The 13,169-nt window shown below is 44.1% G+C and overlaps 1 protein-coding gene across 5 annotated transcripts in view; it reads left to right on the forward strand.

Annotated features, from left to right (window-relative positions):
- Nucleotides 1-13,169, forward strand: part of LOC126545767 (sushi, von Willebrand factor type A, EGF and pentraxin domain-containing protein 1-like) — a 185,683-nt gene that overhangs the window by 102,169 nt on the left and 70,345 nt on the right. For all 5 annotated transcript variants that reach the window (XM_050193740.3, XM_055061312.2, XM_055061313.2 and 2 more), the window contains 10 exons: nucleotides 18-227; nucleotides 438-647; nucleotides 705-914; nucleotides 975-1,184; nucleotides 1,297-1,506; nucleotides 1,645-1,854; nucleotides 2,020-2,229; nucleotides 2,514-2,723; nucleotides 5,233-5,442; nucleotides 9,064-9,306. In XM_050193740.3, the coding sequence (XP_050049697.2) occupies nucleotides 18-227; nucleotides 438-647; nucleotides 705-914; nucleotides 975-1,184; nucleotides 1,297-1,506; nucleotides 1,645-1,854; nucleotides 2,020-2,229; nucleotides 2,514-2,723; nucleotides 5,233-5,442; nucleotides 9,064-9,306 (2,133 nt within the window). The remainder of the gene's footprint in view (nucleotides 1-17; nucleotides 228-437; nucleotides 648-704; nucleotides 915-974; nucleotides 1,185-1,296; nucleotides 1,507-1,644; nucleotides 1,855-2,019; nucleotides 2,230-2,513; nucleotides 2,724-5,232; nucleotides 5,443-9,063; nucleotides 9,307-13,169) is intronic.

Raw genomic sequence — 13,169 nt, forward strand, 5'->3', positions numbered from 1 at the left:
CTACATTTATGTCTCAGATAACGGATGCCCGAGTCCGAATCCAGTGCCAGACTCTTCGCTGGACTGCTCTACAGACGTTGACCAATTCGGCCAGTGGCCTACAGGCACGGCCTGCCAAGTTGTTTGTGCCGATGGACTTGCACTTCCGTCGAGCCTCCAGCCTCTTAACTATTTTGTGTGCCAAGAAGATGGCACGTGGAACCAGACAGCACAGCTAGAATGTCGCAGTGAGTGCAACGTCAAATATACTGCCGCGAAACGGCGGTAAATGTTTGACAACTGTTACGCTGTATCTTGCCTGTTTAAACTGATAAATGTTCTTGCTCACCACACAGTGAGCAAGCAATGCACCTAGCACTTTCGAAACGTCAATTTATTCTCCATTTCGACTCATTCACTGTCCTTATACCGATTTTTTTTTACATATCGCATTTTAGACAGCGGATGCGCTAGACCAGACCCGGTGCCTGGCGCCTCGCTGGAATGTTCAAAAGATGGCGAAGACCTTGGAAAGTGGCCTACAGGCAGCATCTGCAATGTAGTGTGCAACGAGGGCCTTGCACTTCCACTGAACCTGCAGTCTCTCAACCTCTTTGTTTGTCTGGAAGATGGAACGTGGAATCAGACGGCGCAGTTGGAATGCCGCGGTGAGTAACCTTGATAAAGTTTTGGGACCACGTAATGTAATGTGCATTGCATTTTAGAAAGTGGATGCGCAACCCCGGATCCGGTACCTGAATCTTCATTGAAATGCTCAAATGACGCCAACCACCTGGGAAATCGGCCAACCGGCACGATCTGCGAAGTACGCTGCAACGAAGGATTCACGCTTCCGTTAATCCATCAATCCTCTAGCCAGTTTGTTTGCCAGGAGGACGGCGTGTGGAACCAGACAGCTCAGTTAGAATGCATCAGTGAGTGACTATGACAAATTTGCTCGAAAAATGTGTAACCTGATACGCATTTCGTTTTAGAGAGCGGATGCGTGAATCTGGATCTGACACCCAACTCTTCACTTGAGTGTTCAAACGAAGCCAACCATCTCGGCAATCGGCCAACTGGCACGATTTGCAAATTTGTGTGCTCCAAGGGATTTACACTTCCATCAAACCAGCAGTCCTTTAACCAGTTTGTTTGCCAAGGGGACGGTACGTGGGACCACGAGACACATTTAGAATGCCACAGTGAGTACACAGGCAAACCTGTCAATGCTAAACACATTCAGTGTATATATTTTTAGTTCTGGCACCTTCCTCTTTGTGGGTGCGTTTTAACAAGCCTGACACAACATTGCAGGAGTTACTTGTGATAGCCCGCCCAAAGTGTCCAATTCTGTCTTGGAGTGTTCCAACGGCACCAGCGAAGATGGAAAGTGGCCTGTCGGAACGCTGTGTCGGTATACTTGCAACGAAGGATACGCCGTTCCAAAAATACAAGATGGGCTTAACTCATTCACCTGTCGCGAGGATGGCACGTGGAGCTTGACAGATCAGTTGCTCTGCGAAGGCGAGTTCACTACTATGCAAATTTTCTAGCGAAATGGCTGTGAAATGTCTCACACAAAAATCTAGGGGGCGCAGCTTTCATAGTGGGCAGTCAATGTGCGATTAAAGACCAATGTGTCTGACTTTTGTCCTTCCACAGAAGCAGGCTGTAAAAGTCCGACGCAAGTGGAAGACTCCGTACTCAACTGCACGGCGGAGGCCAACCGTTTAGGGAGATGGCCCACAGGCGCGACATGCTCATATGATTGCAAAGAAGGATATGGTCTCGCGAAGAACCAACTTCCTTTCAGCCGCATTGCGTGTCACGACGACGGCACGTGGAACCAAACGGAAGAACTGCGCTGCAAAAGTACGTATTCTTGCAAAAGGATCGTAGTTCCTTACTATTAACACAGCTGCGACGCTATGACATTTAGTTAATTTAGTGACTGTGTTTCGACATGTTCCTTTAAATTTGTCACATCTTAGACTCAAATTCGAGGCGCTTTTCTGCTCTAACCTTTCTCTTCACCAGAAACCGGCTGTAAGGATCCTTCTACTGTCCAGTTTTCTGTGGTGAACTGTTCAGGAACTGCTAATACATTCGGACGGTGGCCTGTGGGAACCGAGTGCTCACATGTATGTGACGAAGGATATGCAGTTTCTCGCCACGAAGTTCACCTTAATTTATTTATTTGCCTTGACGACGGCACCTGGAATCAAACCGAAGGTCCTCACTGTCGGGGTAAGTATAACAAAGTATATTTACAATATGAAATATACACATAAACATAACTACGAGCCTCACGCAGTCTACTGTCAGGCAACTTAAAATGTTCTGTAAAACCCTAAATATAACTGTTAAAATTTTCCGCCAGTGAAGGATGTTCAGAATTCCCTTCCTTTACATGAAGCCTCCCTTCTCACGATTTTCGTATACATGCACTCGTTCGTGGAAGAGGAGCAATCCATTCCAGAACGTTTTAGCTTCTTTATTCGTAAGCACGCTGCTTTTTTTTTTTCTTACAGAGACCGGCTGCGAAGAACCAGGAAAGGTGCCGCACTCAGCCTTAAACTGCTCCTCCGATTTTAATGCTTTAGGAAAACGGCCATTTGGTACGGTGTGTTCATACGTGTGTAATGAAGGATTCGCCGTTCCTCTGGACCTAGAGCCACACAACCAATTCGTTTGTTCTGAAGACGGTTCTTGGAATCAGAAGGAGGAGTTGCTATGCCTAAGTAAGCATGTCTGGCGTCATAGGCGTATGCACATGCTTTGTAAAAATTGCATGCGAGCCGTATAATGAATTGTGCATCTTTCTACTGCTTTCTCCGTCATGTCTCACGAATTACAGCTTATTAGGATTGTTAGACACATTATAAGGCTGGCGTGTGCCTAAAGATTGCACTCTATAGCACAGTCTAGTAAGCTGTATTCCTTATCTCCGGCAACATTTTTTTCTCTGGAAGTTGGCCTTCTGTCTAAACTTTTCTTTTGAGCCCTGGCGGCGTCTGTATACTCAACTCATGCCTGTTCTCAACATGGGTGTTGTTTCTTTTATATTGTCCCGTAATAGGGACGGTGAAGAAGGCAGCAAAACTGTGAATGACGAAACTAACTTTTATTGGACGAACCTGTGCCCACAAGAACAGGCTACACTTAAAGCACAACGATAGCGGCGGACACAATCGGCGATCGTCGAAATCTCGTCTGTCGGTCAAGCGCGTCGGCTTTTATACATGAGCCATCGAAGGCTCCAGAGTAATCGCTGGGGCCAGAAAGTTCTACACAATTCGTGTCGCACATGCAATCAGATTACACAAGCTTCGGTGACAACAGAACCATCGATAACATTCCAGAAACTTCCGATGCATGAGAGCGCGTCCCGCGCTGAGGGATAACATTTGTTAGACGGTGAAAAGCGGTCAGCCGAAAAAGATATACAAGCACACGTGTCAATATATTGCAGTACGGAAAAATGTGTAGACGTGTTCGTGTTACAGTCGCACAGATTAGAGCACAGAAACGGTGGGACTCTGTGTGTACTGCAATATATGAGGGGCAACACTCATAACGCGTATTGCAAGAGTTGAGTACAGTCATCGCCATAGCTCAAAAGAACGGTTTAGCAGTGGCTCAGTTGAAAACAATATTATGTTGTTCGAGCTGAATGGGTCACCGACCGCTATCCAGCCGCGGTGGCTGTGGCGCTGCGCTGCTGAGCGCGAGGCCGCGAGGTCGGCCGTAGCAGCCGCATTCTGATGGAGGCGGAATGCAAAAACGCTCGTGTACCGTGCATACAGGGCGCATTGTAAAAAAAAAAAAAACACGCAGGTGGTCAAAATCAATCCTGAGCTTCCCACTACGTCGTCCCTCATAATCAGATGGTGGTTTTGGCACGTCAAACTGCAGAATTGATTTTTTTTAATCACCTGCCGCTATGACCGCGGTGGTCGCACGAAAGCGGATCAGCAGCGCACGTCAATTTGCCGAAACTGTGCTAGTACTATTCCACTTGGCTAAAACGCCCAAGCGAAGGAACCCTGCTACCTTATTTTTAGAGCCTCTAAACGGGTTTCTATAGAAGGGCCTCAAGCTGAATGCAAAAGATTAACAAATTGCGCTTGTAAACAAGAGTTAATCAACTTCAGAAATAAGAAATATGTGTAGATGGCAACGCAAGTAATCATTGTTTAGTATTTTACTGGTCGAGTGACGAAATAAGCTTCAAAGCGATGGGAACATCACCTTTCATCGCGTAGAATGAAGGAACGTGAAGTTAATGACGAGGGCTGAGGTAGAAGTCAGTAAACAGGCGAATTCCGTTGTCCCGCTTGTCATAGCCCTGCTTACTCGTTTCTACTACGTACTTTTGGTCGAGTTGCATCATACAGTTATGAACTAACTAGCCCCACGACGAATTATTCCGAGTTTCGTTCACATAGCTGAAACTTCTCATTGCATGGTGGCATGTCACCAGGCGCAGCTCGAGCCTCTTGAAGGTGTCAGTCATAAGCACATGTAAGAGCTGTATTGGAGGTAGATCATGTCCGTGCCCCAGTAGGCCAGGTGTCAATTGCATGCTCCCTGGCCCCAGCTTAAGACTTTGCTTGGAGAATTGATGCTTAGATAGTAGATTTCGTTTGCTTCCTACTCATTTTCTACGTTTTGCACATCATAACTAAATACTAGTACGGATACCACGAACCGTGGTTTGCAGAATCCCTTTTAATTGGAAAGTCGGCGGCAATGAGAGCCAGAAAGAAGGGCGTCCGACAAAGTATGGCATACCTCAAGGTCAACTGGCAGGCAGGTCCGCTAGTTCACTGGTAGTCCCGTTAAGGCAATATTTGTGTGTCTAATTCTATATGAAAGAGGCTGTAGCAGTCGGCGTTCCTATATACCTCTTTGCCAAATACACTGGAATGATTACCGTGTATGCATCCGTTGTGCGGCATATCGTGTTGGCAGTCGGTGTGCGACATAAATTGTTGGAGGAAATCAAGGTTAACTACTCTGATATTGGCGTTATCATGTATGCTTTGGCATCGTCAGTACTGTCACTACAAAAATTACGAATTAAAACTGCATGCGCAGTCTTTGTCATGGGGCCCAGACAAGCACAGCGCTTATATGGAAACGTACTACATGAGTTCGGCACGAGCAGAGCCTCCACACTACATTGGAAGCATTATTCACATTACACTTTCCGCGGATTCGTTCCAATATAGCTTCTGTTCCTTACAGAAACTGGTTGTGAGAGCCCACAGGTTGTGCAGAACTCCGTCCTTCACTGCTCTGAAAGTGCCAATTCAATTGGCAATTGGCCGACCGGGACAACCTGCCAGCATATATGTAATAATGGATTTGTGATCCCGCAAAGCCAACTCGGTCTGGGCGATATTACCTGCCTTGACGATGGAACGTGGAACGAGACCGACATCCTGCAGTGTATCAGTGAGTGCTCTTATCATCATGAACAAGGAGCGTTTACCTGAATATGCGGGCTATATGTATCCGCCCAAGTAACGTGTTCATTTCGCTGATTTAAACAATATTGTCTTTAATGGTGAAAGTCCCTACCTGACATACTTGACCTGAGGAGGGTCTCTTTGCGCTCTCTCTATTGGCCGTGGTCTAGATCTAGTCACCACGTCCGCATAAAGACATGTAACGCCAGCTTAGAAGTTTGGCGTATCAGTGGTTCATGGTTATATGTAAACTAAGGCATAAGAGAGAAAGATGACAGCTTAAGGCACGATGTGTGCTGCACGTGCATTCTCTCGTCTATAGTTAGACGCTAAAAGACGATAGGAATTAGAACCACCAACTCCCCCAGACTATCACTGTGTTCAAACACACTCGTTTTCTCAGTAGACAAAGCCTACATACTAACAAACTGTACACATGCATATATGCACAGGCACACCATGCATATGGCATGATATGCTCATTGATCTCTTTATCAGCGCGCTGCGGTTCAGGAGCGATGACGTTCGGTTGCTGAATACGAGGTCCCGGCTTCCAGTTCTGCTTATTTGCATCATTACAACGTGGGCGCGCTCGGGCGAAAAGTGAAACTTTTTTCCCTCCAGAGTGCACGATCTCTGTATATACATGGCATACAACGAAGATTAAATCAGGAACACAATTAAAATACAACAGAACTAATTCTAAAAAGAGCTTCACTTCTTCGAACAGTGTAATGCTAAAGGAACAGCTTCACAGTAACCACAGGTCCAGCAGAATTACATAGTAGCGTGAAAAAATTTAGTTAGACCAAGAAATGTTCTCGAGTACTGTGTATGCTGCATATTTCAACCAAAATATTTCAACAGATTAGCTTGTTCAGTAACAATGCAAGTATATGACGTAAGGTTCGTAATCCATATTCATTGCGACAAAACAAAAGCAACACGAATTCTTTGTTACAGAATAGATATAGTTTCGGTGCTCGCTTTCAGAGATGATATATTTAAAAAAAGCTACGCTCGCAATTATATACAGATGCTTTATACTTAATGCATAAGCATTGTTCGTAAAGTTTGGACTCTGGCATAATCTTAAACTGCCGAAAAAACTCCTCAGTTTGATCATTATAATCTACATTGGCGATATAACGTACTGCTTTCTTTTGTACTACTAGCTTGTTAATATTAGAATGTGTGGTATTTCCCCTAGCCAAGAAACAATAGTTTAGATGTGATAAGAACAACGTTTTATAGATAATTATTTTTACTGATACAGCACGGTATGAGCGAAACATTGTTGCTATGCGAACGCATTTAGTTAAGTAAGACGTAACAGAACTCAAATGAGGATCTCAACTCATGTTCTTGTTAGAGTACTCCTAGCGTTTTTAGCATGCCTACCACTTCTACATTGAATTTGCTAACGTTATCACGGGTTGCAGTGATAATGTGCTTTGACACACATGCTACAGCTCAGCCTTTATTTCTTTGGAATTTATCAACAAACAGTTCGCTGTTCTCCATGAACTGAGATTTTCCATTGTTTTGTTAAGTGAGATGGGGGACTACATACTGTTGTTCTTAAATAGGAAGCTTGTGTCATCTGCTTAGAAAGTATAATTCGGCTTGTCACTAATAGTTATATAATTAGCATATGAAAAGAATAACAATGGTCCCAGAATGCTTCCTTTGATACTCCTGTGGTGATGTGTTGACAAGTAGAAATTCGCTTTCCTACTGCTATATACTGACAACGATATTGTAGGTAAGTTTATAGAAGAGCTGCAATTACGCAAATGCCATATAAATAAAATTTTTCCAGCAGTATTTAGTGATTGATAAGGCCGAACGCCTTTGAATAATTTGAAAATACACCAATACTTACTTGTTTGATTTCGAAGGCCTCTTGAGTTATTTCTTTTTGCTTTAACAGAGCAGTTTCTGTGGACTTGTTTGGTTAAAACCCTACGGCGACGGACTAAATTGAAACTTCATGCAAAACTTCATTACTCATTTATAAATAACTTTCTGCAAGCATTTAGAAAAAATCGGCAATAGAGAAATCGGCCTATAGTTGGCCATATCGTTCTTGTTGCCCCTTTTAATATGCATACTAACCTTTGCTATTTGCATTAGTTTTGGGAAACAGCCTGTAGATAATGATGGGATATATATGCAGGCCGAAACTAGAGCTAATATTTTAATCACGTCTTTAATCGGAACAGCTTGAATGTCATCGGTATCCTGTGCTTTATTTCTTAATGAGTTAAATATAGCACATATTTCCGCCGCATCGGTTGGTTCAAAGTATATGCTGTAGGGGTTTTTAATTATGCCATCTTTTGTATAACTAATTTTGCTGACAGGTCCCAATACCTTTAAGAAACTAGTTAAGTTATTCTGTCAGTTCAGGTACATGCATACGGTACAAGTTAAAGAGCCCCAGCTGGTCGGCATTCTACCGGAGCAACCCACTCCCCCGTCTCTCGCAGACCGTGTTTTCTGCCTTGGCACATTAAATCCCGCAATTGGGTTTTCTTTAACTTATTATCTTCCACATGGAGTTCTTTCCCAAAGCAGTCACACTAAGGTGGGCAACAATTGCACACCATGGCCGCACGTACGATTTCCACAACCATTATGTGCCCTGTCGGCGAGATGACTGCACACCTATCAGAGATGGGTTTAAGTACACGGTCGCGGCAGTTGAGAAAAACGTGACCTTGCAAATGGGGAAGGGTAGCTTTAGTCTGTAGCTCTATTCAGGTCGGGGGCAGGAGCGTTCGCTGTGCTCACGACATCACGTCTTACTATAGTCGGCGTGACCTTGGAATCTGCTTATACCAGCCTTTGCCCTGGCATTATGAATCCTTCTATCTTAACACTTTAGAAGTACCTATGTAGGGGCTTTAATAAAGTCATGAAGCAAGTAGCATCTATGTTGACGCACACGCACACACACGCGCGCACACGCACGCATGCACACATACATACATACATACATACATACATACATACATACATACATACATACATACATACATACATACATACATACACATACATACATACATACATACACGCACGCACACATACATACATACATACATACACATACATACATACACGCACACACGCACACATACATACATACATACATACATACATACATACATACATACATACATACATACATACATGCATATCACGATTTTGCAGTTGAATATTCCTATACTTATGCAATTGGTGCGTTGACAGTACAGACGGCAATCATGGCGTTTCTTGAGGCGTCTGCAGTGTAGCAAAATGAAAACAAAATGTGCGTTCTTCAGCTCTTGTAATGGAATGAAGTACTGTCAAAGGAGCTTTTATTGCCCTAAGCTTCGTTAGTGGTGTAAAGCCACTGATTAGTTCAGTCGATTCGTTGGTTCGCATAATTCATACCTTAAGTGGTGCATAACAGGGTCATTGTCTTTCATAACAAACAATTACCAAAACAAAAGTCATCTTTACGCATCAATTTCTCTGGAAGGCGTGCTAGTGTGACGTTTGCTGTTTTCGGGTCCATGCATGCAAAAATCTGCTTTTGCGGCCTCATTCGTCGCAGAGCTTCGAGATCCCCAGCTATCTCAAGGCTGCAAAGACGAAGTGGTGGTCGTGGACGGACGCAACGTGTCGTTTCCAGTCGCCGTCGAAGCACCTACATTCAAAGCATTCAACGGCACCAATGCCGCCGTTCGTTGTACCGCCACGCACGTGACCACCTATGGTACGCACGTCATCGTTTGCGACGCCGTCGACACCGAGCTTCAGTCTACATCTTCGTGCACGTACAATGTTACTGCACTTGGTGAGCCCATTATGTCGTATGTTTGTATGATTTTGTGACAACGTGACGCGCATCTAAAGAAAAACAATCAATGGCGATTTAGCGTTGAATGTGATAGAAATGAGTTAGCATTACGCCGCACCTCCTTCGGGTCCTGGATCCATGATTTAAACCGCGTTCAACCCACATTGAAATGTGTTCAATACGTCACTCGGAGCACCCACTGCCCCTTCGAGGAGTTAAGTGCAACTGGGTAATCCGGAGCAGACTCAGTTGAAAACGCGTGTATATACGAACAAGAAGAAAGGAAACTGAGAGGGCCCGATTTTTGTTAGTCATATGCTAAGGCGCCAACAAACAACGACACCAAGAACAGCATTAGGAAAATTATCTGCAGTTCTTAATGGAACTAAAGAAATAATAAATAAATGAAAATGAGAGGGATGAAAAAACCGGCCGCATGTGGTATACGAACCCTCGTCTTCGCATAACGCGTGCGATGCTCTTACCAGTTGAGCTACCGTGGCGCCATTTTCTCGTCCACTTTCTGGAGTATTTATGTTTATCTACTAGAACTAACCCTGAGAGCGTTAGCCAACGGCACCACTTATAGCCTTGACGGAGGATGTGGAACATCCTTTCTGCCACAAGCATTACGTCTACATTAACTTTTTGGGTTAAGGTGTATGTATGTATGTATGTATATATATATATATATATACATATATATATATATATATATATACACACCACGTGACCGGCTTCCCACACTTCACACACCTACTTTTTTCCACTCTGACGCTCCTAATGGCGTCACATTAAAAAAAAGAAGACACGCTACTGACTCAACGGGATTCAGTGCTGCAGCGCAATTTTCACTAGCTCAGTAGGCTTGAATTCACAGCTATGTTATTAAGGTTAGCTTGCAGATGCATTCGCTTCATGAGTCTCCGCTCTACGTGTTGATACACCTGCTTTCTTGCGACTGAACCTTCCGTCGGCTTCTGCTTACATTGAGTCCTAAATGCTTCCGTTGTCCTAGTGCTTTCCATTGTCGGCCACTCTAACTGGTGTCTTACTTTGCCATTCACTGTCGCGGGAGCTCGCAGTTAATAACCGACTGTTTACTCAGTGAAGGGCATTCACCAGAACGTTACCAGAAAAGTTTCTTGCGTTTCTGAAATATATACGGCTCTATTTTGGATATGATTGCGCAACATGTAGAAAAATCATGGTGCTGTTAGTGGCACTATGTCTTCAGGAATTCTATGGCCAAGCGCGTTCGTCACGTTGAATGCCGTTCGAATACTGCGGATGATTTTTTTACAGCAAAGCAGTTAATGCGACTAGCTAGAGACGTTAAAACACGTTATATGCTTGTTTTCACGGTTTTCTGAAAAAGCCAAATCACTAACGATGCTCATATTTTGAGGAAATATGGCGGAATGTTAGGGGCAATATGCGGGAAAATTTGAAGTGTTTGTTCTTTAGGGGAGAAAAGAAACTTGCTAAACCCTCTTTTCCGGCCTATTTACAAAGTTTACCGTTTACCAAGTTTTGCCGATTCTCTGAGCGGATAGAAAACGGCAGCTATTTCATATTTAGGGGAAATAGGGGCCTCTATATGCATGACGCGGGCCGAAAGTTCGAAGTGTGCAGGCTGTGTGCTTTAAGAATAATTACTGAATTACTCGTCTTCTCCTTATTTCCATGCGTCCTAAAGGCATGTAGTTGGTTTGCTCTCCTCGGTGAACTATGCGAGGCTCCTTATTTATGCTTTGTCGAAGTGGGAAGCTTTAGAGGGGATTGGTTATGAAGAATACATCTAAGCAAAAACACACCAAATGGGGAAAAAAGGAACACAAAGACGAAAAAGGATACCACTGGTAAAAACCAAACATGTGTGGCAAAAATGTCCCATTCCTATAGCTATTTAGAAGCACTGCAAATTATTACTGAATCCTTGTTTCTCCCCTTATCTTTAAGCGTTATACGAGGTTAGCTGTTGGTTTGCCCGGGCCGCTCGGTAAACTAAACAAAGCACCTTGTTTATACTTATTTTGCGAAAACAAGGGACGCGTACGTTATGGGTAACGCGTAGGCAAAGTTCAACGTGTGTGAGTTCATTGCGGCCCTTGCAATAAATTACGCATGCAAGCACTCCGGAGCGTTAGGTCTTCGTTTTACGAGCGCTACAACATTTAGCCCGCAACCCTATCATAACTACAAATGCCATTGACATCGAATCTAGCAAACACGGTGGGAATGCTAGGGCAAATTTGCATGGCAAGTGAAATGTTGGTGCATAAAATCCAGTCTTTCTTAAAAATATCTTTAGCAAGTGCTGGAAAACGTTATATAGCCATTTTACATGGTTTCCCAGTGACCCGAGGTCACCCTACGTTATAGCAAGTTTATGTTTAAGGAAAATAACGGGCACGTAATGGGTTATGTGTAGGCGAAGTTCAAGGCGTTTGAGTTAATTACGGCGGGAGCAATGGTTCAGGTAATCAAGCGCGCCAGAACGTTATGGCGTTTACAAATGGCGCAAAATTAGCACACAGCCCTGGCATGAATAGAACTGTCATCAACACCGAACTTAGCAAAATCGACTAACCCCTATAAACCATTTGTGTGCGAGGTTACCAGGACGGTTACGCGTGTGTAACGCAAATGTTTAAGCGTTAGCTGTGCGATGGGCTAGGCGTTTTCGCTGCCGATCAATGACGACGATGGAACGGCGAAGGAGCTATGATGACGACAATGGCGACGTGACGCCGCCATTGCGACGGCGATGTCATACGACGGTGGCGTGACGACTATGGCACATATCCAGTGACACACACCCATAGGACCTGTAGTCGTTACTATCTCCAGGATCGGCCCACCACTGTGGACGACGCCAACGGCGCAAAATTGACCAACGGGCTGAGAAGAGCTGACGCTTTACAAGTTTCTTAAGCAAGTGCTTGCAAGTGTCACGCGGCCGTTGTAAGCTATGTTTCCCAATGCCTCGAGAGAATTATACGTTACACCAAGTTTGTATTTGTTAAAAATGGGAATTTAAGTGGCGATGTGGCGTGGAATTTTAACCCTTCTGGCCTCATTGGGGGCGTCACAAATAAATATTGAACCATGGTTTCTTTGGTATTTGGTTATCCTAGGTAAGCCCGGTGACGTCGACAAATTAAAAGGCACCTTTTTTACACTTAAAGAAATATCGTCTGCACAGCGCAAAAGACGAGGGCGGAAGGTAGGACACAACACAGGCGCTGACTTCAACTAAGCTTTATTTGTGAAATCGCCAGAACTATATGCTTTCGATATGAGGAAAAAGAAAAGCTTTTGCATGATGTCACACGTCTCATGAAACCCTATCGCATCACAGCCAGATACTCGATTTAGTTTTTGGTGAGGGCGATGAACGGCATGCTGATGCAAAGTCCACCCAACCGCTGTGTCTTGTCAGACTCTATGATTTAACGGGTAAGCTGTTCCCGGTGTCTAGAGATTACAACGCATTTTTCACATTCAGGGACACAAGGACAGTCTCTGCAGTGAATGCGAAGATGTCCTTGAACGGCTGTGTGAACATTATAAAAATTATCTTTCAATCTCTCATTTTAGGCATCTGCCCGTTTGGCCGACGTATTTCTTTCCGCAAGTCTGGGGAATCATGTAAACCACACCCAGTGCGCATGCTGGCTGTGATGCGATAGGGTCTCGTGAGATGTGTGACATAACGCAAAAGTTTTTTTTTTTTTTTTTGCGCATGCCTAAAGTATATAGTTCTGCCGATTTCACAAATATAGCTTAGTTGAAGTCAGCGCCTGTGTTGTGTCCTTTCATCTGTCCTTGTCTTTAGCGCTATGCAGACATGTCGA

Source organism: Dermacentor andersoni, chromosome 1, assembly GCF_023375885.2.
Source record: "Dermacentor andersoni chromosome 1, qqDerAnde1_hic_scaffold, whole genome shotgun sequence".
NCBI lineage: Eukaryota > Metazoa > Arthropoda > Arachnida > Ixodida > Ixodidae > Dermacentor > Dermacentor andersoni.